Source organism: Cyanistes caeruleus, chromosome 1 (assembly GCF_971803275.1).
Source record: "Cyanistes caeruleus chromosome 1, bCyaCae1.hap1.1, whole genome shotgun sequence".
In the NCBI taxonomy this organism is placed as follows: Eukaryota; Metazoa; Chordata; class Aves; order Passeriformes; family Paridae; genus Cyanistes; species Cyanistes caeruleus.
The window spans coordinates 120335587-120362524 of NC_141701.1; the positions used below are offsets into that span (position 1 = coordinate 120335587).

Here is a 26938-nt window from a genome sequence, read left to right on the forward strand (position 1 = left end):
CTCTTTGGGTTTCTGCAGACTCATCTGTTTCTCACTGGATCATTCCACTGGCATCATAAACAACCAAGTTTTTTCACTGTGGTCTTTTCAAACAGCTGAGATACTGTGACAGTGCTCAGTATTTCACACTGCGGTTCACGAACCTGTCCCAGGCTCTACTGACCACACTTCTCATTTTCCACAGTGCTGGATTCCTGGACTTGAGGCCTTGACTTGAGATCTCCCGTTCAGTCCACGGCGGCTTCACAAGGCCCGGAGCGCCAACCCAGAGTCGCAAACTCGCAGCCAAAATCCTGGCAGGGCTGTCGCCTGCAGCGGACCTCGCACTGGCCCCGTGCACTTGCGACCACGGGCCGGGCTTGAGAAGCTGTCACAAAGATATCCTTATCACTCGTGTCACAGAACATCGCTGTCAGGCAATTACTTGGAGAGAAAGGCAGCTGCCACTGTTATCTGCCAGGGTGCAGCCATACAAAACCGTCTGTCCCAGCCCAGTGGGAATTCTCCAGCGCCCCTCTCACAGGGCTGCCCCACACCCAGACCTGTCGCCGGGGGCCTGTGCCGGGCCACAGCCCCACGCAGAGGAACACCTGCAGCCCTTCGTTCCAACCCTCACGGCAGGACGGTCAGCGCCCGAGGGAGCTCGGGCAGATGGGCGGGATGGCGAGGCAGGCAGAAGCCGCCCCGAGGGTTCGCAGGGCCGCGCCCCGGCCCCGGCCCCTGCCCGCTGCCCTGTGCTGGGCGGCGGCTCCGCGCCTCAACATGGCGGAGGCGCCCCGGGCGCGGCTCCCGCTCGGCCCGGGCACCCGGGCGGGGCCTGCGCTCCCCCCGCCGAGCCGCTGCCGGCACGGAGCCCCCGCTGCTGCGGGAGCTGCTCGCTGAGCTTCGCCGGGGCGCGGCGGGCTCGTCACGCCCCGCGGGCGGAGTGCGCCGCATCCCCGGTGGCGGCGGCGGGGAGCGCCGGGAATGCCGTGAGTACGGGAGCGGGCCCGGGGCGGTGGTGCGGCCCGGCCGTGCCCGCCGCCCCCAGCCGCTGCCACCCCGCCCTTCCGCGGGGCATGAGCAGCCGCTGCGGCCTCCGGGCCGCGCCCCGCTGTCCTTCCCTCCCCGGGAGCAGCGGAATGGCCGCATGCCCGTGCGGTGCTCTCAGCCGCGGCACGGCGGGGCGATGCTCCCCTGGCCGAGCCGATGCCGGAGAGGCGGGCGGGGCTGCGCACCCAGCGCCGCGGCAGCGCGGGGCCTTCCCACAGCGCTCGCACCCCGCAGGACGGCGCCCAAGGCCGGGGAAAGGCGCCGCATCTCTCGGGGGTGCCCGAGGCTGCGGCAGCGGTCTGTGGAGGCACGTGCCGCAGAGTCCTCGAGGAACAAATAGAGGGCTTCACCCAAGCTAAAATCTTTTGGGTGTGTTTTTGGGGACCACGTGCGTTCAAGGACTGTAATGCATTGTGTGGGCAGTCTTGCTGGGTTTTGTGTATTAGCTGTTATGGGTGAGCGTTTTTTCCTTTTAAAGTTTAATTACCTGGAAAGGAGGTGAAGGTAACTGTAACGTTGTTTAATAAAACTTGTAACGTGCATGTCCTCAATTCCATGCCCCAGCTCCCTTCCGATCCAGACTCGTACTCCTTTAGCATTCCAAGGCCATTACCGCTCCTACACATGGTTAATGCCTAACACTGAAACTCCTCTTTGGCCTTCAGGTATTGTGTTTCCTTACAACTTGGATTGTAGGAAGGGGTGTGCTGGCATTTGGCAATCCAGTTGTCCCTGTGTCCTGTGCCCAGTGTGCTGTGTAATGTTATGTTATATTATTAAAAAAAAAAAAAAATGTAAGAAATACACATTTCTTACAAAATAATGTAAGAAATATCAGGCATCTGTTTGGTTTCTTTTACACTGACAGAGGCAAAACCTGATTGCTCACATAATGTTGCTTTGGATTTACTAGGTTACTTTTGGATACTAGGTTAGGGAGCTACAAAGCAAAGAAGCAGTGTGAGATTTGTTTGTTTAGGTAAACAATGAAATTTGTTTCATTATCTTCATTTGATCTAATCCTTGCCATTAAATAATCCTCCTGTAGCACAGGCTAATTTTAGATTTTTAAGTAGTTATGGGAGGTATTCCTCCTTCCTGTTCTGCTTTCATGCTTAGCTATCAATCTGCAAGAGTGAATTCACTCTGGCAGGCATTTCCTACCAGCATGATTCCTTCCCTTTTGTTTCTGTCAAACTAAGCACAGCTCTATTAAAATTTCCAGAGGAAGAATCTCCCAAGACAGAGTTTTCTTAATGCTGAGTCTGTAAGCACTCCATGTCCATTTGGTCAGGATGCTGTTGAGCCTTGTGGCTGTATTAACTCCTTGATGTTGGCTTGGGGCATAATTGCTCTGTGGCTTTCTTCTAGGAAGTAGTGAAGCAAGGTATTTGGAGGGCATTGTCAAATTTGTGTTAAAGGTGCTATATCCAAAGAGAAATAAACAGGAATTTGGATAGAATATTCTTGATTTGCAGGTTTACCTACATCAGCAAAATATGCTCCCTGCAAACACATTACCAGCACAGCAAAGTGTGGGAGACATTGCCATCATTCTGAGGCTGAAAACTGCCCTGTCTCTCCTGCCTGGTGAGTCTTGTTCATCCTCAAAGGCACTCTGTCCTCTTCCCTTCGTGTTCCTTTTCCTAGTCAAGAGTGGTGATGGCGAGTGAAGGCAAAACACTGTGAATTGGAAGCTGCATTGGTTCCTCTCATGAGATTTAGTGAGTTTGTAAGAATGCCAGATATTAGGACCTGGTTTTGCAATTTGTTTTATGATAAACTCAGAAATTGGTGGCTTTTTTTTTTTTTTTTTTTCAGAGACCATGCCCATGTGAGGTGGCTATGCAGCAAGGGGATCAGGGTGCTTGAGCAGTCATGAAATACTTAAAGTACAGAAATGTTTGTAAAAGGTTATGCTGGGCAAAAGCAGCTAATACAGGCAGTGAGAATTTTCTTGGTGATCCCCTACATAACAAATGAGTCATCTGTCTGTTTGCAAAATATAGACTACTGCAAAAGAAGTTCTGTGGATAAAAGAAACTAGTCTTGGTTTGAAGTTTTATTTGAGTTTTGTTGGGTTTTTTTCTGCTGCAGTGGATCTGCATTGCTTTATTCTGTTAAAAGTGTTCTCACTGAGATTAAAACCAGGGAAATTAAGGATAAGACATATAAGAATGCAAAAAATCAGTCTGAGTTCAGTTTAGGAAAGGGTCAGAGAACAAGAAAGTCAGTGGAAATATTCCCAGTGCCCACAGCTGAGGTGGTGCTGCAGGGTTTGCTGCAGCTGCAGTTACAGTGAAAGCCCCAGAAGTCTTCAGTAAAATCTTATGTGACTTTGACATAGACATTGCTCAAATCCTTTTGATGCAAGTGTTGTTGGAAAACACCCTTTATTTGTTAGGCAGACTAGGCCGTAGAGGATTCGTGAGGAGGTAAATACCTCCTCATGAATTGTTAAATACTGTGTGGAATATCTGAAATGGAATTTGGGAAAAACTAATGAAAAGGTAAGTTTGCATCTGCAAAAAGGCTTTTTTTCCCTAATACAGAAATACAGAGCCTGTGGTCCAAGCACTAATAATCTCTATTCAGGTTTCCATTTTCTGTCAATAATCCTGAGTGCTCACTGCAATATCAGTTTTTGTTTGAAGTCTGTTCTATCTTACTCTGGCCTGTGTTTGTAAATGAAGAATCTAAAATCTGTGTGGATCAAGACAGGTAATTAATTGTGAAAGTGTGGATATCCAGCTGAGATGTCTTATGATCTTAGCTGAACTTTCCAATCATTGTTAGCTGCTGGATTAAATAAAAACAAACAACTGATTAAATTCTGGAGGTATCATTTGCTCACATAACACAGAGTTGAAAAACTAGAAAGATTAGATTCTTCAAAAAGCTCAAATATTGATTTATTAGAATTGTGTGTTTAGCACCTGTGAATGGTCATTTTTACTATTTCTTCTGTGACTTTAGCCAGTCTCCCTTACTGGAAAATGTTCCTTGTAAATACAGTAAAATACATTCCTGGGGATAAAAAAAACCTTACATGATAAGAGATGCTGGAAACTTTTAATTAAAATCATTGCAAAGCCACAGTAAGATACTGTATGTAATTGTGCAGAGGATATCAATAACAGTTGTGAATAATGGTTGCAAATAATGTATGTTCAATTTAGGTGTAGTTATGCAAATGAAAAATAGAAAATTGGAAAGCATAGAAGGTAAAATGAGTTAATAAATAATAAAAAAAAAAATGATTGGAACTTTCCAGGGTTGTAGTGCAGAAACAAAACTTAGTAACAAAGACGCCAGCTCACATATTTGTGGCATTTTTATGGAACAGTTGTTATTGTCCCTCCATATGTTTACTCCCTATTAAAAAGATCATTTGTGTGAGTAATACCTAATTGCCTTATGTGGAGTAAGTTTTATGTTAGTAATAAAAGAAGGATCCTGTAGGGAGGCAGAAATCCTCTGCCATTGCCTGAGTGCTCTCCTCATCGCAGCTCGTCTCTACAGGGTGTTCATTAGTAGATGCTTTTTCATAGAATTTCAGGTAAGCTGTCTAAATTTTTCCTCCCTAACAGATTAATAACCTGTGAATGTTCCTTTTAACTAGAATTCTTTCATTAGTTACTGAGAAAACTTACACTGGGACAAGTGATTTGAACTCCTTCCCAGCTCTGAGTGGAGAAGATAGGGTGAAAACACTAAGGTGTTCCTTCGCTGATACCAATTCTGTGAAGAACTTCTTAAAATGATAATGTAAATATTTATACTTTCCAACTGTAGTTGTTTGAAAATAGATGTATTCTTTCAGGCTTTAATTGATTCCCTACGATGTTTGCAAAAGCAACGAAGAATTTTGTGAGAGAAACTGGCAGTGGAGGTGACTTGATCCCTGTCTCCCACCTGAATGCCTCAGACAAGCTGCAGCTTTTGAGCTTAGTTACGAAGAGGAGGAAATTCTGGTGCTGGCAGAAACCCAAGTATCATTTCTTGACAGTCACCCTGAGTGATGTGCTTACTGAAGACAAACCAATAAAACCAGGTAAATCCATATGCGGGCAGCACTATTAGTGCAGATAAAAACAGTACAATCCCTAATCTGTTTTGTTATTATTCTCAATTAGTTATTAGAGGGCTCCTTTCAGAGGAATGCTCTGAGGGAATCCTCCATCCATGGGAATGAGATGAATGGGTCTTTTCTCACTTGTCCATTTATGTAACTAAAACTGGTAGTAATAAAAGTTGGTTAAAAAAAGAAGAAAGTTTTGCCTGTGTAGAGTATTGAGTGCTGAAGGTTGTCAGGCTGTTCAGTCGTCCTGTTTAATAACAATGCTGTCTGCAGCCACAGGAATATCCCTAGAATATTATAGGGGGTTGTATGTGATGTGTGTGTATGTATTGTGAAACTGTACTATGCTCCAGGTCAAAAGCAGTGAATAAAAAATGTCTTGTTGGAGTTAATAGCCCAGGGAATGCTTCCAGGCCAGGCCAAGTGAATTTCACCACCCATTCTGTTTGTCTTGCACAGACTGGTAAAAAAGATTGACCCTTGTAGTTTTTCTTCATCCAACTATAACAGTCCCAGCCATGTTTTAAGATTAATGAGGTGGAATCCTATATTTCTGGACATGTCATAATTCCATATAGGAAAATAGATAATTCCCTAACCTAAGACGTTAATTATAGCTGGCTTGGAAAATTAGCTGATTCTGAGTCAGTTCTGAGGTTTTTAGGTATATAAAATTCAGAATTATTTTAAACCAGTTAGATTTTTCTGTTGGTTTTGGGACAGGCCTGTGATGGGACATGTCAAAATACTGGCACCATTGTACAAGCAGGTCTGCTTTGTAGTTTTCTTTGTAGCTGAAATAACTTTCAATCATTCTTTATAAATATTTCATAGTGTCTGAGTTCAGCACTTCAGTCACCTTATGTTTTCCTAAAATGGCAAAATACAAAAGGTAGTAGAGCAAAGATATTGAAAACATGAAGAGAGAAGATGCAAGAGTTGTAGAGATGCAAATTTTATTATTTACCTCTTCATACTGTTCCTTGCCTTCATTAACTTCTCATCTTTTCTTTTAAGTACCTCTTCCTCCAATCACTTAAGGATGGTTTCAGCACTTTTCTTCACAGAAATTACTGTTATTGCTTTCCTAGTTATTGTGGAGTCTGACTTTGCAAAATATATGGGGAAGTTTGAAGATTTTGTTCAAGGAAGTATTGAAGCATCATTTGTGAAAGTCAGCCTGGGAGCTGGGGGAAAGGGCTACGTGGAAAACCAGTCCTCATTTGGAAACCTGAGGAAGCAAGAGATTGACTTGCAGCAGCTTATGAAAGATGTCAAGGACAGGTATGTTTCTAATGTGGGTGTTGTAGTGGCCAGGAGAGATTACTGAGCTGAAAAGACTTGGGCCAGCTGCAATCACTGACCAATTGATTTTATAGTGTTGCCATAGTTTGAAAATTATTTTTAAGTTTTCATATTAATGATAAATCATATATACAAAAATTAAATTTTTCATATTTTGAGATTTTCTTAGTCATACTTTTCCCTTCCTTGTTTTAAAAACATTTCTGTAATTTCATTTTATGTATTTGCATGAATTACCACCTGGGACAAGAGCCAAATCCTCCCTTCTTTGGGGGACTGTACTGAGGTAACAATCTGGAAAAAAAAGAGAATTAGTTCTCTGTGTTACTGGGGCATTGAATATGGAAATTGCATTCAGAACTGCTAATGTTCTTGTAAGCAGGCTTTGTAATTTTGTGTGTGTGAGTGACCATGCTAGAAAATGGGATTATTTGAAGTTAAAGTAATAGCAAAGGTGAGCAAGCATAGTCAAGGCATATTCTCCTAGCTGAGGAACATACAGATCTCTTGCTTCCTGTTATACACTATTAACTGAGGTAAAGCATATTCTTTATTTTACAAGATATGCAGCGCTTCCTCACTTCCTGTCCTACTCTGAAGTCAGATCTCTTTAATGTTGCAATGAGAGTGGCATGGTCCAAAGCCTATTTGGCAACCAGCTGACCCTTCAGGGGTCTATTCTTTATTGCAGGTCGTGACTCATGGGAGATCATTTGTGACAGCATTGTACTCTAGATCTGTAGCAGGGGCTGTAATGAATTCAAATAGCCTTTGCTGATGCTCTGAAGATAAAGATGATAGGTTTTTGCTATCAGTGCACAAGTTGTCAGAAGCATTGTAAATTTGCTTTAGATACACTGATGTTCTAGGAATAATCAATTCTCCATTTTCATGGGAACAAATGGCTGGTGTTCTTTTTATTGTGAGCATTCACAAGTCAACAAATTTATTCTAATAAGGCTCCTTGCTCTCTATGTACTGAATGCCTTATTAAAAGCAGAAAATACTGGGCTAAATGTGTGTTCCAAGCCTGTAAAATTAATCTAGTGTCAGGAAAATAGTGTCAGTCAAGATTTAGAGTCTTTTTTCTAGCACTAGATAGAATCTTACGGAGAAACAAACTAGAGTAACTTTGATTTAGGATAAGTAAGCTTTTACTTGAAGTTACCTATTCAATTCACAAAAAAAGAATCCCCCCCCCCCCCCCAGCAAATCTGAAGGTCTTGGAGTTAGTTACAATCCTTTATGTAACTAAATACTCAGAAATATGTTACTTTCTTTTGAGTTTTGAAAATCAGTAGCTCTACACTGATCTCTGTGTAACTGTAACTGAAGCTGATGTGTGTGCCACTTTATGCAAGGCACTAGATCTTAGTTCATAAAATAGATGCTCATAGCTTATTAAAGCTTATGATGCACAGTGTATAATTGAAACCAAGTCAGTCTGCCTTCTGCCAGGTCACTGAAAATGATGAGGATAGCAGAATTTTTATTTTTTTCTCCAGTATAATGCAGAAGCTCACTGGAAATTGTTGGCAGTGCCTTATAGATGAAATTCAACTTATTCGTTCATAAATATTCTATGATTTATGATTGATTGTGTCCGAGCTTCAGGCTTTCATCTTGTTGAGTATACATGAGTATTATGTGGAGTGCTGATGGCTACAAGTTAGTGATTTTTGGATGCAAAGCATTGCAGTACTTATAAGAACATGTTTGCCTGTCAAGCCTTGTGAAATGCAAGGCAGCAAGCTGTTCTTGATGTAATTTAATGACATGTGGTGCTTGTGCTTGTTTGATCAATCCCTACTTCATTTATTATTTCTACATTATAACCTAGTTAAGTTGCATTTTTTAAATTTTCTTCTGTTAGGCTGATTAAGTCAAAGTTGTAGATTAGTAGCAGTAAACTCAAAAAAGTCAAAGCTGATGTGCCTTTTAAAATAAGTCATGTGACTCTTCAGAGTTGAGCAAGCTGAAGGTGCTCAGTGGCAGCAAATCGGTTTCCTGTCACTTCTTAGGCAAACCTTCTGAAGGAGAATCCTACTGTTCTTTTAATTAGATTCCAGGTGCTGCATTGAAAAAGGGTGACAGCTGAAGGATGTGGGATGAGATGCTTCCTGGTTTGCAGAAGCAGTGACATTGTAAATGCAGAACTACTTATTAACATAATATGCTAAAATGAAGTTAAACGATAGTTTTAGGTATACAAGCTTGGCGTATTTCCCTTTAGGTTATTTTGATTTTGTATTACATAGTGCTTGCTATTTCACAGAGCATGTAACATAGTGATACATACATGATTTGGGGCAGAGTCCTGTGTCTTTAGCTCACTTGGATTCCTATGGATTTAAGAGTATATTCCATCTTCTATTTTATGGCTTTCAGTACTGTCTGCCATAAGGTCCTCTTAGAGAAGTTCAAGTATGGGTTGGATGAGCCACTTTTCAGTGGTGCCCAGAGACAGAGCAGAAAGCAATAGACACAATCTGAGACACAGGAGGCTCTGTCTGAACATCAGGAAACTTTTTCACTGTGAGGGTGACTGAGCTCACGTTGCCTGAGGAGGCTGTGGAGTTCCCCACTTGGAGACATAATCCTAGGCAGACTGCTCTGGGTGGCCCTGCTAAAGCAAGGAGGTTAGACCAGATGACTGTCCCACCCTAACTGTTCTGTCTTCTTCCCTCCAGTAAAAAGGATTATGAGGTTGTTATAATCTCTGTACTTCTCATATATTAACAAATTTGCTTGTTAGTTTTTCACTAAAAGTCATGGAGGGTGGTTGAAAGAGAGATTCTGAGAGAACAGTGATAGCAGTCAGTCAGTTCACATCAGCTGCAGAAAAAATTGCCTGTCATACTTCCATCATTTTGTGTGAATGATCCCTAACTCTATGATTAGTATATTAGGAAAAGAGCTGTGTTTTTAGCAGCACACTTGGGCATGGCTGAAAGATACTTTCCTACTGTTGCATATTGCACTTTAGTTGAATTAATGAAACTGCATATTATTGTCCATACTGAGACAAAAATAAATGTCTAATCTTAATCTAAGTACAGTGGAAATTCAGACCATTTTGTGATTTATTGTTTAAAACTACTTGAGCATTTATAAGCATGATGAGAAAACCATTCAGTTTTCTACCTAAGCTGCTACATGGGGTAATACAAAATCAGAAAGTGTTGTGAGACAGGATTGAATAAAAGCAATTGTGTGTGCCTGTGATTTAAAAAATAAGGAGCATGTCAAATAGAAAATAGAAAAACTACCTGTCACTTGCAATCTTAGTAGTCTCTGGTATTCTTAGGGAAGATGTTCTGTGAAGTACGTGTCAGGTTATTCTGCAGGGAAAATAGTAAAATGCGATCAATAAGCTGACTGTTGCAGATGCTGTGTTCTGTAAGAAATAAGTCACAGAGGTTATATTTGAAATGGATTAACAAAAGAAATATTCATCTGTGCTTGGTGGAAAATGGCAGAGTGAGGTCTGGTAGATTTTACTGTCTGACAGTCATCTAGAGATCTCTGTTAAAGCAGGAAAAAAGCTGGGTGAAGGCTCTCACTTGCAACAAGGAGTATTTGTATGGAAGACATCAGACTGTTGCACATAATAAATGAAGTGGAGAAGAGGCTGTGAGGCTGCCTGCATCTCTGCAGCTGGGAGAGGAGATATATTGAGGTGACATTGCCCAGTACAGGAATGAAAAGGTTTTTTACCTGTAAGTAGTTTGGACCAGTGAAAATTTGTGCAGACAGGCAGCAGTGCTGATTTCAATGTGAGGATGGAGAGTACTCACAGCAATACCCATTCTTCTTGGTATTTGTAGGAAATTGACAGGCACCTTGCTTTGAGGATTTGTGGGCGGGTTACTGAGATGGTTAGACAGGATTCGATGGAAAAATAGTCCTATGGCCTCTCCTTTGTGGGAAATTAGGTCAAATTCCTTGCCTAAAGAAAAGACCCTGAGTCTCAGCAGTGGGATTTAGAGCAGACTTGTGTTCTCTACTTCAATTGTGTGAGCCTGTTATGTTGCCAAGTGTTGTCCGTTTTTTCTTGTCTTTATTTGGTTTCTGCCTTTCTCTTCTTTTCTGACTCTAGTCTGCAGCAAATTGCCTTTGTGCCTCTATTGTCTACTGCTTTCCTAGTGCAAGAAGAAAAATACTGAATGAAGGTGGAAGTCTTTGCATTACAGGAGAGTAAGAGTGTTTAATCTAGTTAAGTGTGGAGTCATTTAAACTCAAAGAAATTATTTTATGTACATGTTTGACCCATAAAGCTTCCAGCATAGTAAATCATTGACCTCAGAAAGGTTGTTTAAGCAGAACAAACAATCAAGGAAAACCCCATAACTTTTATCTTTTAAATAATTTTTATTTATACAGGCTTATACTCTGTGTGTTGATAATGGCACTTGGTAAACCAACATTTTATTTTCTATGGTGTTATTTTTGAGTGCTTCAACTCAGCTCCTTGGGGTAGGATAGGTAATGGTGATGTAGTACAAATGGCACAGGGTTGGTGGGGGCTTTTGTACAGTACAGACTGAAAGAGATGGTAAGAGCCATGGCTGTAGAGCAAAAATAAAAGCTCTGAAACGTGACCTGTAAAATAAAAAAGTGCAATGCAATTCATGGTCCTTGCATGCATGTATTCTCAGGGATTTAACTCGGTCATCTTACGTTATTCAGACATTTTCTTATATTTAGTATTATGCTGGCAAGTAAGTTCAGTTCTTGCAAAAATACAGTCACAGACTCAGTGGCCATTGCCCTGCAATACTTGAAGTCCTGCTCTGACTGTCAAACTTTAACCCTGTTGTGGCTTGCTCTTGATGACTGTTTTCAATGATAATTTAGATAAGCTGGGTACTTTCCTCATGTCATCTGCTGTTTGAGTTGCTGAGGAGAGCAGAATATTTTGCCTTCAACAGGCAAAATTATTATTGCTCCAGTAATCAGCCACGATGTGCCCACATGCAACCCTAGAGTTCTGTTTTATGATAGAAAGTTCAGTACCAGAAGTCTAGAAGAGAGCACTTAGCTGTGCTATCCTGGAAGAAAAGGTTTCTGTAGCTGTGGGTAGGGCTCTGTGTTTGAACTGGAGCTCACTAAACTTACTGAGTTTAGAGAGGAGAACATTTCTGATGGCTTTACAATGGAAAAATTGTGAAGCGACTTGCCACTGAAGTGATTTGAACCTTGGGGCTGTGGCAGTGGCTGTCTCTGGCACACATTTAGCTCTGTGCAGGGGATCCCAGGTCACCTCTGGGCTCTGCCTGGGGAGTGCTGCTGCAGCAGGTAGCTCTGTGTCCCTGTGTGTCAGTGTCACTCCACAGCCCTCAGTGCTGCAGCTGCTCCTCCAGCCTTGCCTCCAGGTTTTGTTCACTGCCCCTCTCTGCAAGTTAATGATGTCTTCTGACACTTCTGCTCTGCCACTCTGCTGCTACTTCTGCATCTGGACCTCAAAGCATCCTCAGATGCAAAGGAGCATGACAGGGTCTGAGCCAGTCCCACCTTGGGCAGAATACTGTAGAAGCAGATGGAAGAAAAGGTCTCTTGAATTATTTTGGTTATTCATTTGCATAGAATTAGGTCATATTCTGTATGCTTCTTCAATTAACACTTACTCAGAAACAGCAAATCTTTATTTAGTAGGTATTTTTTCTACCTTTGGTGGTTGGAGAGGGATTTTTCCTCTAAATTTTGGGGAGATTGAGCAAGTTTGCCATCCTCTTAAACAGTCAAAAAATACACATGAAAGCAAACGACAAATTGCTTTTGTGCTTCTTCATTGTATTTTTCCCCCTATTGCTCCCTAGGTCAAATGTTAAAACTGCAAGTACTTAGTACGTTAATTTGTATTTTCAAGACGTGTAACATACCACTTTAGAAACATAAATAATTACTGTGAAGTATATGATAGGCTTGATAGACTGTAACTAATGACTCTGGTTCAGAACAGTGATGTTTGTGGTAGCTTGACATTTCTTCAATATTTGCTTAATCCAAAGGGTCATTGCATTCCAAGCATAAAGCATGACTTTGCACCAAAAGAAAAAAAGTTCTATTAATAATATCAGGAATGTTTGGAGATGCTTTTCTAGTGACTGCTGCATTGCTTCAGAGGTATTTTGTTTCCCTTGTCTAAACAATCAACTTTAAGGTTTTCAGACAGTTCATTCCAGCTGATTGAACTTTCATATAAGCATGTAACTCTCCAAAGATCAAAAATTGCCCAAGGATATTTTTAATTCAATAAAAACCCCAGCTGACTTCAGACTTACACAGACTGAATAAATTCAAAACTCCAGAATCTAATAAATCTAAAACTTTTTAATTAAAAGTGGAGATATCTTGATTTAAATGAATTGGAGTCAGACATGTCTTTCTGTCACATTTTTGGGAAATTGCCATTTAGCTCCATGAATAGCCATTTACAATAAAAGGGAGGAGAAAAGACCGAATAATTTGAGTCAGGTATAGCAATCCTTTAATATTCCAACAGTTTTGCTAGATTACCTGTTCATAAAAAATATAGCATCTCATTTGAGGACCTCCAGTGAATATTTTGCAAAAGTATAATATAACTGACAAATTTTAATCAATTAAATACAATTAAGAAGTTGCTTTTACTTATACCAGAAAGTCTTTTAACATCTCAAAAGACAAGGTAGTGGATTTTGTAACATTTTCTTAGAAAATAAACCTCCTGTATTGTTTCTGGGAGTTCAGTTTCTGTCTTCTGCTCATTTTAAGAAGAACCTAATGTTAGAATTATTTTCAGCAGAATTTAAACAGATGCTGAATTATGCTGTGGAGTATAGATGGTTTATTAAGCTGGTGCCTGGGCTGAAGTTTTGAGCTCCTCCCCACAGTTAGTTTTCCTTTTGGCTGTGACAGTCCTGGTCACCAATCTTAAATTTTGAGTCTATACCAATGAATAACACAGGACTTTGAAGCAGGTGGGTTTCTTTCAGTAATCCCCAGTCTCAAAATCAATGAAATCTGTATTTTCTCATTCAGTCCTTTGAAGTAGTTGGTCAGTGCTGATCCCACTCAGCCTGTTGGGGATTTAAGTGAGCACTGAAACAGATCTGTAGCAAGCAGTGAGGGTTGACACTGAGGCATTGCTGCCTTTGTGTCCCCCAGCCAGCACCCCCTGCCATGGCCATGGTAATGTCAGTACAAGCTCGCAGTAGGAGAGGATTCAGTCCAGTGTCCAAGAGCCTGACTGGTTGGTTTTGTATTCCTCAGGAATCTTAAAGTTGCCTTTAATTCCCTCTTGCTTTTTTCTTTGCTTAGAAAGGATCTGGACAACTTCCATTTTTGCTCAGGGAAATCAAGAGTCAAGTAGGGAATCGAGAATTCAATATGTATGTGAGGACTTATTGTGGAATACAGATATTTACTGCTGCCATATAACAGAAGAAGACATCATAATTTTGAGGAGGCTGCTCATACAGAAACCATTGTCATTTTTACAATAAAAGCTTCTTCAAGCAATTAGGAAAATATGGTTGGTTGTGGGTTTGGTTTTGTTATCACAATTATAGTATTGTTAATGGTGTATTTTCTTTTTCAGGACAATAGATCTAAGCAATAGTTTACTGCAACAAGTAATAGAAAGAAAACGTGAAGTGCTGTGCATCTTGAGAGAAAAGATAATCACAACTCAGAGGTGTACGATATCCGAACATATCCAGACAGAAGAAAAAGTCAGTGGTGTGATGGGATGCACTGCAAAAACTGTAAAGGTAAAAGTTACTAAAAATCAGCAAGGAGCAGAACACTTGCATGTTATCAGGGAAGAAATGATTTCTCCAAATGAGGTTCAGAGTATTTTTCATGCTTTCTTAATGTGCTGAACAAACTGCAGTTCTTGATTGTGAAAATTCTGTACGGTAAAATGTTTTTTCCATTGCTTTTCTGGCAAAAGATGCCGTATTTTTGTATGAGCCTGGAAAGTAGTTTCCATCAATACTATCAAATTGTGATTCCATTTCTCTGTAGATTCCTGCCTACAGCAGAACATGAAGCAAATCTAAAACAATTCATTGCAAGTTGAATAGCAAAATGCATTTCTGAATCAAATTTATTTGAAAAGCCAAGTAATCATTCATCACAAATGGTTGCAGTGTCTACTGAGTTCACATATTTATTGGGAAACTATTTGTTTTCAATCATGGGAGTAGAGATTAACTGAGAGATTATGAGGCTATCTGAAAAATTGCCTATGGATTGAGAAGGAATTAGCAAAGTCGAAACATGCTCATTCATTGCAAGTTTTGGTTTCTTTTAAAAATGAGATGAATCACTTCTGTGTAGAGTGTGTCTCCAGTTGCAGGAATCCAGGAGTTGCAGTATTACAACTCTCTTTGCAAGTGCCACCTTCCTGATACCAGCCTCCAGCTGGCAAAAGAAATGTCACAGTAGACTTGGGCAAGGCAGGACACTGAAGTGGGTGCCCATTTCCTAGTGACATGGTGCTTCATGTGTGGCAAATGCTGCACCTGGAGCTCAATTTTGTGCTAGGACAGGGGAGCTAAGAGCACAAGAGCTGCTCTTGGCATTGTGTTTCTACCTCGCTCGTTATCTAGTTCCTTTCTTAGATGCCAGAAGTAACGTGTAACAGTTTGATGAGACATCATGGGGCATAAAGCATATTCTCCCTCCATATTTTTCACCTTAATTACATGTTTAAATTGTGAAGTAGCTGAATCAGATAAATGGTGAATAAATCTGTCTTGTAGGTTTCAGTAAGTGAAAATGGGACTCTGATGAAGGATTCTAGCGTGATCCTTGAAATTCCTCCTGCAACCACTATTGCCTATGGTGTAATTGAATTGTTTATAAAGCACAATGGCCAGTTTGGTAAGTGAAAAGCTTGGATTTTGTGACACACAGTTGAGCTGTGGACAAAGCTTTTTGTCAGACAGTGATTGTTACGTTTCTGTGTGCATGAAGGTGATTATGTTGTGTGGCGTCCTTTGCCTTGATAGTTATTTGTGCTAGAAATGCTTATTTAGCAATTTAAAACTCTGATTTAGTAATGCTTTTTCACTTTCTTGAATGAACTGTAAATTCAGAATGACTTAGGTTTCAGGGAACCACAGGAGATCATGTAGCTCGACCCTCTGCTCAAGGCAGGGCCAACTTTTGAACTTAGATCAAAATTCAGAGTTAGATCAGATTGCTCGTATCCTTGTCTATTATAAAATTTTGATTTATCTCCAGAAACAGAGATTCCATCACTCCTCTGGACAGTTACCATGTTTGACCACCATGGTGGTGAACTTTTTTTTTCCCTTAATATCTGCTGTTTATTGGATTGCTCTAGGCTATGAATGTGGGGCTTGTACTCAAGAGTCCAAAACTGGACACAGCGCTCTGAATGCCCTTTCCCAAACTGAAAATTCAGTTCCATCAATCCACCAGCTACAGCCTTGTCAGTACAGCCCAGTATGTAGCAAACTTCAATAACTGCAAGGGCATGTTACTGATCCTCTTGGATTTATCGTCCTGGTCTTTTGCTCCAATTTTGCTTCCAGCCAGCCAGCCCTTGGCCTGGGCTATTCCCTTCACCTGTTGCAGAGAGTGACCTGAGTGTAAATCAACCATCAACCAGGAATGTTTAGACAACAGTCATTAAGAGCAGAATCATACATATAGGACTGGAGTTAAAACTTTTCTAGTTTAGACTTTAGTTTAAAGATTGCCCTCTGAATAGTTGCACGAATGCCCTTGTCATGTTTTCTGGTCATGCTTTACTTATGTCAGGTTGAGTACCTTTCAGGTTAAAAAAAAGTCAGAATTGTCTTTGGGGGTAGTTGTAGCTCTGCTTTGCACAATCACTTGGGTTTTTCTTTCTTGTTTATCCTCATTTAAACTCACGGACCTAAAGGAGATTTCAGGGGATGTTACGCAAAGAGGAATAAAATCAGATAGTGGAGCTGGAAGTTGGGAAGGACTGATGTGGAGAGGAACAGGAGATACATTGAAGAAATAATTGGAGTACAGTTGAGATTTCAATCCAGGATGTGCTTTACTTGGATAAGAAATGCAGAAGATTAGCTCTCCATCATCCATCTTCCTTCTGATATTAATGAAGTCTGTAGGCTCAGGAATAGAAGTAAATATTATGTAACCTGTAAAAAGTTTCTGAAAAATGGAATTGCTCTGATGTAGACTGAACACACAGATAGTAGCAGAGGATCTTGACGTCATGGTTATAATAGAACTGTAATTCAGAGTAATGAGGTGCAATTAAGGCTGTCTGACTACATAGGTATATAGCTGATAGCCTACTTAGATAATTTCTACATGGAATTATGATGTCCTGCTAGCTAAGAATACATGCGTCTTGTTAATTAACTGTATTTCTCTGCTCTTTTTCTAATTCTGCTTCTTTTTCCACCTTTTCTTTTTCACATTTTAATATTAACATCTCTTTAAGCTTCAAAACTAACACCGTTTATTTTGTGTTTTATCTTAAACAACCTATGTCATGCCTCTTTTCTTTTTTAATTTGTGCTATTTTCCCTTGCCTGAGTGTCACTGAAAAGGTAAAGGGGAGGAACTGACAACAAAATTAGGGCTTTGCCAGCAAGAGTAAGTATGGTGGAGCTTAAACTTCAGCTTATTACTGTCTGAACAGCAGGGATCAGTGTCTGTTTATGGAAATAGAAATAGCCTTTGAAGTTAAACCCAAGGACTAATGTGGTTCTTTCTTGTGAGACTGAAAGTGACCAGTAGCAGGTGTAACCTAATGGGATTCTCTTCACAGATAATTACGAAGTAAGATGCATGTAAGCTTTTTATTGTTTCTTTTTCTTTGCCACTGCTAGTACCTGAGTTATTCTGTTAGGAAGAATGGTATACAAATTTTCTTTTAAAAGTTCTGACTAATGTGACTGGACATATTTGGATATTTTTATAAATAAATAAATTTTAAAAAAGAAGGGAGATCTAATCCTTTTCTGATCCATTTACCATTGTGCTTTCCTGTAATCATTCTGTTTGATTTCTACAGGCTAATTTTCCACTCCATGTAAAAGCTGTTTCTGCTTAAGGCTTTGCAGTTTTGTGCCTCTAAAGTTGTGCTGAAATGCCTCTTATTCTTGCTTTACAAAGCAGGGGATATAAAAGCACCCAGCTGATTTGCTTTGTTCTGTTCATTGCTATATGTGTGCGGTTTGCTTTTTCTTAAATGTCTGTAAATCAAACAGTCCCAGTATATCCACTTTCCCTCATAAAGGAGTCTCTTTGATTGTTTTCATTGATCATCTCTGGTTTTCTTGCATTTTTGTTAACATTTCTGAGTAACTAACAAGCTCTAACTGCACTGTTGGAGGTTTGTCATTGATGAATGTAATAGAATTCAATACGGAATTAATTAACAGCCCTCTTAATACAAAATTTTGAGTCCTGTGTTTTCCTGTAAATTGAGTCCTATTACAGGATTTAACAACATCATTTGAAAAGTTTGATTTCCCTTATTAACATCATTTTGCCTCAGGAGGGGAGGCAGTTTATTAGCACAATCTTCCTCCTCAGGGTTCATGTGAAAGCCTTGTTATTTTCAATGCCAGTAACATGAGTGAGCTGGCCTTGTGGTGCCCCAGCTGCTGTCCAGAGTCTTGTTGCTTTGGGAAGTTCTTAGCTTGTGTTAATTGCTTGCTCCTCTGCAGCTTCTTCTCCTCTGTGAAAGGTTATGCAAGCATAAAGGTCTGTCGTCTTTCTTTCTCTGTGGCAGGAATTTCTTTGTCTGCTTTTCCTTTGAAAAAGCTTTTTGCTGATGGAGTACTCTCCATGCTTTCTCATCTGCTTTGAATGTCCTTAATTTAGTGAGACAGATGCTTACAACTGCAGAAAGGTTATATTTAGGTTTTATGCCTGGTACATGTGAGCACTGTGCTTGATTAGTTAAATTTTTTTCCCTTTGCTGTCAGGTATTACTTTAAAATTGAGTTTCTTTTGCTAGCCTGCCTGTGTTCTCCTCATACCGGTTGCAGAGTGCCTTGGGTACACGCTCAAATCTTGCAAAAGAGGATCAGAATATGTATAGGGCTTTGACTTTATTCTGCATCTTTAGGGCACAGCAATGGACACATGAGCACAGAACTTGATACTCCAGATTTCGCAGCATAACTCTTATGAAGGCTCCCTGTTCCTTCCAGGAAGCCCTTAACTTCATCAGGCTGGGGGCATTGGGATGGCAGGATGAGGACTCTCCTGTTTGGGTGAGGTTGGCCAGTGCTTGTCACGAAGATGAGGCAGAAGAATAACCCAGCCAGGGAATGTTATTTCCTCTGTGAAGTTACTGAAGAGAGATAGAGTGATTATGTTAAGAAACATCCCTGGGTGATGTCCTTTAGAGACTCTCAGAAGTCTCCTGTGTGTGGCTTGGCTGAGAAAGAGGAGTCTGTCAGTGCCTTGACCAACAGAAACTCTGTGAAGGACTCTCAAGAGTTCTTACAAATCTCAGAGAGTACTTTCATGTGTCCTTCATGAGTGGATCCTGTTGTCTGCATTACAGCACGTCTCTTAGTAGGTAGAAAGTATACAGAGTGGGGAATGGGAGGCTGGAGAGCAGTGCTGTGGAAAGGGACCTGAGGATCCTGGTTGATGGCAAGTTGAATCTGAGTCAGCAGTGCCCTGGCAGCCGGGAGGGCCAACCCTGTCCTGGGGGGCATCAGACCCAGCATGGCCAGCCTGGCAAGGGAGGGGATTGTCCTGCTCTGCTCTGAGCTGGGGCAGCCTCACCTCGAGTGCTGGGGGCAGTTCTGGGTGCCACAATGTAAGAAAACTCTCAGAGGGGTACCCAAAGGAGGGCAGCAAAGATGGTGAAGGGCCTCAGTGGGAAGCCATACAAGGAGCAGCTGAGGTCACTTGGTCTGCTCAGCCTGGAGAAGAGGAGACTGAGGGGAGACCTCCTTGCAGTTACAGCTTCCTCCTGAGGGGAAGAGGAGGGGCAGATGCTGGTCTCTTCTCTGTTGGACCAGCAACAAGGAATGGCCTGAAGTAGTGTCAGGGGAGGTTTTGGTTGGATACCAGGAAAATGTTCCTCCCCCAGTGGATGGTTGGGCATTGGAACAGGTCCCCAGGGAAGTGGTCACAACATCAATCTGACAGAGCTCAAGAAGTCTTTGGACAACACTCTGAGGCACATGGTGTGATTCTTGGGGATGGTTCTGTGCAGGGCCAGGAGTTGGATGTGTTGATCCTCGAGGGCCCCTTCCAACTCAGCATATTTTGTGATTCTGTGAAAACATCAAGAATTCCTACCTGCATCTCCTGTATGCAGCATTCTGGTTTACAGTGTCAGTGGGAAGTTTTCATGTTCTTTTCTGTCTATATCAACTTAGTTCACAGGAGCTGGTGTCACATTCTGTAGGAGGCAGCTGCACCACAGGTCTTCTGTCTGTACACACTGTACCAAACATCAGGGCTGTAGGAATGCTCAATAATTCACATGCACAGCAGCCGCTGGCATTCTCTCCATCTGGAAGAGATAAGACATGGAGAAATGACATGCGAGAACAATAGAAAATACAAGCTATCATCTCATTCAGTAATTGCTTGTGTATTTTATTAATTATTGTTTTTGGTTGAATTTCTAATTACAGAGTTCTGTCTGCTAGATGAACAGCAAGGAGGTTTTGAAAAAGAAAGCACAGAAGGCTCAGCTTATCCCCATTCATTTCAATTCAGAGATGCTTCGTTCCTCTATCAGCCAGATGCTGTTGATAATGAGATGTACTCTGGGGCTAAAAACCTCGTTCCCAGTGATGCTTCTATAAGTATATTGAAACAAGGTATTACCAGAAATGCTTTACATGATTATATTACAGTGAATTAAATAACCTGATAGGCAGAAATAATCTGGTACAATAGTAAGTAAGAAATCTCGTTAGTTCATTTCAGTAGCTCTTATCAGGAACTCTTGGGGGAATGCACTGAAAGAATATAAAAAATCAGTTTGCAGTAAATGAATGCACTGGACTCTTTCCCATGAACATTCTGAATCCATCTGTCAAAAATATCATCTTAAAAAGTCAGATGTTTATGACAGCTCTTTTACATTCTAGATAACCTCTGCAAGTCTAGTGATGATACATAGTTTCATTCAGAAAGGGTCACTGGAAATAGCTTCTCCTGATTTGAAAAATACTCTCAGTAAAGCTTCTCAGTTACAGGTTAAGTCTCAAAAACAGACATCTCCCTTGCCTTCACTTGGCCTCATTATTTTCTGAGAAGTTTTATAACTGAGAAAATCAAAATGTGGTTTAAATGGAGGTTTGTTAATTGGTATAATGGCCTGGGTACAAGTTTTTATTGTAGGAATGTGGAAAGAAGAGGTAGGAATATTACTGGTGGAATGAAAAAAGGGAAAACCAGTCAAGGCCTAAGAACACACTGTGCTTTTCATCAGTTCTTGGTGGAGTTCTTACAGCTGGTTCTGCTGATGAATATCACCTCTCTTGTCTCTAAGTTTCACCCTTGGTTAATGGCTGTTCAATAAACAATATATAAAAAGCACTTGTGAAAGAATGATATGCCACTATTCTATTTTTTTTAGCTTGACATACCTATTTGCTTTTCTTGCTTAAAAGGCTTGGAGATTTCTATAAATAATCCAACCTCTGCTGTCTCTTAGAAAATGAAAAAGCTAAAAAAATAATTGTTTTTACTAAAGACTTTGGAAGTACATTTAATTTTCTGTTCTTTGTATAGACAAATTCATACAATTGCATCAGATAAACAAAATATCTGCTTGTGGCTGGGCTTATTTTTTTTTCCCTAGTGAAGTAATTTTTAAGTTATAAAGGACATCTTTAAACAGATCATGATTCTTGACTGGAGTGACATGAAGGAAAATTTCTTTTAAACAAATTTAAGAACACTTGTATGCTCACATTTTTGGAATGTGGGGAAAAAAAACTATTCCAACCTTCCAGTTGGCATTATTGATTTGAAAGCTTCAGGTTTTTTTTTAACAAAGTGGTAATTTGATGTCACAAAAGATTTAACTTCAGTATCATAGTTGAATTGTGAGAAAATTAATGCAGAGGCACTCCCTTGTACTTAATGACTATTCTTCATTATGCCATATAAATGAGCTTTCTCTGGAGATAAACTTTGAAGTGGGAGACTTAAGATGTAGTTACATGGTTAACACTGAAGTATTGACTTTGAAAAATATTAAAAATACTCTACCCCAAAATGTTGATTCTTGGTAGCAGTTCTTGTTTCTTAACGTTTGCATTGAGATTTCATTGGCTCCTTAGGAAATAAAATCAGATTTGTTCAAGCCTTGCACTTGTGCTGGTGGAAATCAGGATGTTGAGGTGTGGTGATAAATGAGCTTTTGAAACGTATAGAAAAATGTTATCTGTTTTGACTGGTATTTGTGTAGAAATACTTAGTTTTATTTTCCACTGCTTTCTTGGGAAAGATCTGTCACGGTTGAAGACCCAGTTCCAGCCCTTTGTGAAGCTTCCGGAAGACAAGCAAAGAGCTTTATATAAAGCCCTTTGTGAACTCTTGCTCCATGAAGAAATGGTGACTGCCCTGGGGGACGTGGTAAGATGAAGAACCTTTGGATTGCTTCCTTGAAGTAATTTCAGAATAGCACTAGCATTCTCTTTTGATTGAATTTTTGTCTTTTCAAGAAGTTTTGCTTATTCTTTTGCTTTCAGTTTGATGATATCTGCACAGGAGACAAGCCAGATCTGGAGGAGTTAAAGCTTGAACAGCAAAGAGACCTCTTTGACTTCTTGCAGCTTTCAGGGTGCAGTTTACAGAGTGAGCTGCTGCAGAAATATCAGCCTAAGGATGAAGAACTTTTCTCAGCTGCTCACCTTCTTATCAGTGCTATATCTGGTATGTTGTGAAAAGCCCTTTTTAAAATTTTATTTTCCTTTTAGAAGCTCCCTCCATGTTAAAGCTTTTATGGCTTTCTTTGAGCAGTTGGTGAGCTGCATGAACATAAATTTTTCTGTTCCCTTTTTATGAGTTTGGTATACTATGCTTAGCATTCCTGGCTGTGAATTAAATTCAGCCCTCAGTCACTGACAGATTTTGTGTGTAAATTACACATTCCCCCAAGACTGCTCAACTTTGCTTCTGCTGAGTGTGAGCATTTGCAGTTTGGCAAGCTAATTTCTGTACTTATTGTATGCCAGAGTCCTTCCCTCCTAAATGCTGAGAATTACAAATTAGGTGTTGTCTCCTGTGTAACAGCGTGTATTGTTCAAGTGCAAACTAAATTTAGCAAAAATGAGTTTAACACAGAGACACTGCAATTAGAGGGTTGTGTTGCAGCTGCTGAAACAGGAGATTAAACATAAATGTCAAACAAATGCCATCCTCACAATCTAGTTGGCACCACAGTGTTAATTAAAAGCTACCTGCAAAGTCCAAGACAGACTTCCCCGGATTTTTGTCTTCTCTCTCGTATATAAAGAATTTCCTGACATTAAGATAACGAAGGGAAGTCCAGTGTAAATTGTGGCACTGTGCTGCAAAATGTCAGTGTGCATCCATATATGCACAGGACCCAGGTGGGGGAGCATAACTCATTTGTGGAGAGAGAAAAGAAATAGAAAACAGAAACCTGCTGATGTGGTAACAATTGTCAGATGCCATTAACAGCAGGGCACAGTTAATTGAGTGTGTTGCATTATTACCTGACTTTGGACATAATTTCTGCTGCTAAAGTCCAGGCATAGGTGTAGCTGGATGTAGATTCAAAAGCTTTTTTATGCCTGTTGCCTGTGGTAAGAATTACAGCCTTTTTGTTACAGAGTTGAAGGGCACCACAGGGATCAGTTAGTCCTTCTCCCAGCCCCAGGGCAGTCTCAGCTATGCCATTCCTCTCAAATTGTGCTTTGCAGAAGTTAGCATCTCATATAGGTTTTGGGAGCATAGGTTCTTGGTTTATTCAAGGCCTAAGTCATTAACCCAGCCTGCAGACTCGGAGTTAAACACTGAGGAGATACTTAGGGAGGAGGCAAAGATGATGGGGAGGAAACCCCCTTTTCTACAAGTGCCTTTTCTCAAGCACAGAGATAGTCAGACCCTTTGCCCATCTCTTTCTATGATGCTGGCAGGAAAGGGGCTGGATCAACCTCTTCCAAAGATCCAGCTGATGAAGACCTGTTAGCTCCCTGACGGAGCTCCTGGAACAGCAGGTTTATTTTCATTCTCACTTTGCTTGTGAATGTGTCCCTCACAGAGCTGCCTGATGACACTCTTGTCCTGCTGCGTGCCTGCTGTGATCTTCAGGTTGTTCCTGTCTTATGTTGTTTGGTAAGTAATGGAGATGGGACCATATGGGAACTGACAATTGTCAAATAATCTCAAAATAAGATTTTTAGACTTCAGGCATTAGCTTGAGCCTGTGTGAAACTAAGTCACACAACCTTCTCACTTTGGTCTGGGAAATCATAAGGAGGAATCCAAACAGTCCTTAGAGAAGGCAAAGAACCTTTGCAGGTGTTGTTTGGATCCTTTTTTACTTGTAAGAAATAGTCAAGGGATGGTGTTCCCTAATTGTCCAATGATGGTGATGCGTTGTTTTCATGACCAGTGAGAGTTTTACCTTTCGGACCTTCTCGGAACTGTCTATAAAAGAAGATCTGGAAGAATAAAACTTGTTCTCTTGTGCAACCCTGCTAGAGAGTCTGTGTCATGCTTTTGCTGTTCCTAATATAGTACAACATCACCGTGGCTCGTGGGCACAGCAGCAGGAGTGGCTGTGTCCTCGGCCATGTTCCTCCGCAGTGAAGGAGGAGATGTCAAGCTGCAGTGGGAATTTCAGCTGTAGGCAGTGCTTAGCCAAGGTCAGAGTCTGACATGACAAGTGAAGCACTGCAGGTGGATACCTAACTTCTGAACATTGCTGTATTTGGGAGATTTCTTGGCTTGTGAGCAAAAGAAAATTGTAACTTAAGCTCCAGTTTTATTTTTCTAATAGTCTCACTGTTTTAAAGTGTCAGTAACAATAATTACCTCTCCTTGGGAAACAGGAATTTTGCTTTGATAGCAACAGTGCTTGAGCCTTGGCAAACCCCGAAGTCTCAAAACTCTGAGGCCATTTATTAAAACTGCTGAAGGAATGGTGCAGGACATTAGAGTAATGGAGCACCTCTCCTGTGAGGAAAGAATAAGAGAACTGGATTTGTTTAGCCTTGAGAAGAGAAAGCTTTGGAGTGACCTAATTGCAGCCTCCCAGTACCTGAAGGAAGCTTACAAAAAAGACAGAGACTTCTTATGAGAGCATGCAGTGACAGGACAAGGAGGACTGGATTCCAACTGAAGGAGGGTAGGTTTAGATCAGATGCTGGGAAGGAACTCTTTACTATGAGCATGGTGAGACACTGGAACCACTGAAATTTCCCAGACAAGTTGTGGATGCCCCATCCCTGGAAGTGATGGCCAGGTTGGATAGGGCTTTGAATAACCTGGACTAGTGAAAAGTGGTAGGGGGATTGAATGATCTTTTAAGGTCACTTCCAACCCAAACCATTCTATGATTCTGTGATTTTTTTAAAGCTTTTTTAAAGTCACTTACAAAAACAATAAGAGAATCCTTTAAATATGTAGGGGCAATGGGAGTTCTTCTGTTTGCTCAGAGTGATAGGTAAGTGTGATGTGCAGTGAGAGTTGAACTCAGGGAATGACACAGTAGGAGAGATGTTTCTCCTTAAAGCGTGCCACAGTTCTTTGCTTTGGCAAAGTGTGCATTGGTACTCGATCAGTACGTTGTACTTGTCAGGGCTAATAGTAAAGGGAATCTTGACCTTTTGCTGCTGCCTTGTCAGCTCTCTGGTGGTTTTGTATGAAAGAACTGAGCTGTGTGATGGCAGGAACAGCAGTGCTTGGAAAATGTTTTAATGTCTCTGTCTTTTGCTCTCTCTCATGAATACAGCCTAACGTCGCTTCAGCCGATGGCACCGTGGCACTGAGCAGTCCTTTGGTGGCCACTCTCGCTGACAGAGGAAGATTTGAGGTCGTGCAAAGGCTGTTTGCTTCATCAAACATTAATCTGGAAATGACAGAGTCTTCTGTAAAAGCTATAACTATGAAAGAACCGAGATTCTTCCCACTTGTTCTTTATGTTGCACTGTATGGATTTCGTGCTTTAGGTGGGAATGTATAGGAGCTGTACTGAGTATCCAGTTTTTGCCCTAGCCTGTTGTTTCTTCTGTAGCTCTGTAATTTTGGTGTGTTTGGGATCAGCAGTAGAGCTGTTCTGTTGGTACTTAGGGCAGCACAGCCAGGAATTAGGGTGACTAGGGGACTCTGCAGTTTCAGTGGAGAATACATAAATAAGGGATGAAGGCAAGAAATTAAAAAAGAGCCATGGAAGATAAATTGAACATAGCTGCTCTGGTAGGTGTGTCAGGTCTGCAGGGCAGTGAAAGCCGGATTGTTTGCATTAATATGCACGGGAGAAAACAGCAAAGTACGAACTGCTTTTTGTAAGCAAGCAAACACTGGAAACCCAGGGTTCTGCAATGCAGCAACTGTTTTGCTCCTTTTAGCCTGGGTGTGCAGAATGCCTTCACTCTGGAGCAAGTGCAATGGAGGGCTCTTAGAAAGGTACTCAGATTCTCTTATTATTATTTGGCTTTGTAGGGATTTATACCTCTGTACAGCATTTTTGTTTTCTGTTATGTCTTTACTCATGTTAGCCAGTTTCAGCTGTTTAAACTGCATTCTGAACTTTGAGGTATGGCAGTGCCTTTTGCTGTGTGCACATGAAAGGTCCCTGCTGCACACCACAAAAATCATCATTTTACCCATATGACATTTTCAGTGCAGATATTTTGCTTGTTTCTTTGACTAACAGCAAAGTATTAGTAAAGCACTGTGTGCTTGAACTTTTGCCTGGTTTTTCATCGTAGTTTTTTGTAATCATGGATGGAACAGAAATGCAGCAGAGATCACTGTAAATGTGGGCTTGGGAAGATGATGTTCCAAGTGGGTGGAGTATCAGTGCTTGCACATGAGATCATCAGATGGCTGAGAGACAAACAAGCAGGCACCTGTGTGGGGGTGATCAGTAACCAGGCCCTGCAGCGTAGCTGGTGGGTAGGAGTTCTGCTCAGTTTCCTACTCTATTCCCACATGGCCTTGAGCAGATTGTCTAAGAAGCCTTTAAAAAGTCACATCAGTTCAGTTTTCCTTGAGGACATGGACTTTGCAGAAAAGCACCACGGTGCCTTTGCATTCCCTGAGAGCTCAGGATAGCTCTGCACGCTGGGACGTGGGCGTTTCTGCATCTCATCTGTTAAGTGAAGCTGATGGTGTTGCCTGAACTTTGTGCTGGTGTAGAAGATTCTTCAGGAGCTGGAAGCATGGAACTCTGCTTCTGGGAGCGGGGTGCAAGTGGGAAAGTCGTCTTTTGCCTATCACTACTAAAAGTTGCTTCTGTAATGAGTTTACAGAAACCTTCTATTAAATGCTATGTCAAAACAATAGAATAACTTATGCATGGAATTTTCACTGCTTTCC

At 41.1% G+C, this 26938-nt stretch overlaps 1 protein-coding gene across 11 annotated transcripts; it reads left to right on the top strand.

The window, feature by feature from the left end:
* The first annotated feature begins 188 nt into the window (after nt 1-188).
* Nucleotides 189-26902, top strand: GSDME (gasdermin E). Of its 11 annotated transcripts, none has more exons than XR_015277252.1 (13): nt 246-625; nt 1597-1697; nt 2511-2622; nt 4856-5086; nt 6205-6397; nt 14001-14172; nt 15169-15289; nt 20044-20232; nt 21873-22000; nt 22117-22300; nt 23655-23728; nt 24448-24743; nt 25350-26902. XR_015277252.1 is itself a non-coding variant. In XM_086853960.1 (12 exons), exons 4-12 carry the CDS (start codon nt 4876-4878, stop codon nt 25578-25580), a joined length of 1503 nt encoding a protein of 500 aa, XP_086710086.1. In that variant the 5' UTR covers nt 409-625; nt 1597-1697; nt 2511-2622; nt 4856-4875; the 3' UTR covers nt 25581-26902. The 11 variants fall into 11 exon arrangements, 5 of the variants coding, with proteins under 5 accessions (XP_023776256.2, XP_086710086.1, XP_086710076.1 ...); XR_015277246.1 differs by lacking the exon at nt 246-625 and adding an exon at nt 805-971; XR_015277258.1 differs by lacking the exon at nt 1597-1697 and having other exon boundaries at nt 189-625.
* Nucleotides 26903-26938: the final 36 nt, after the last annotated feature.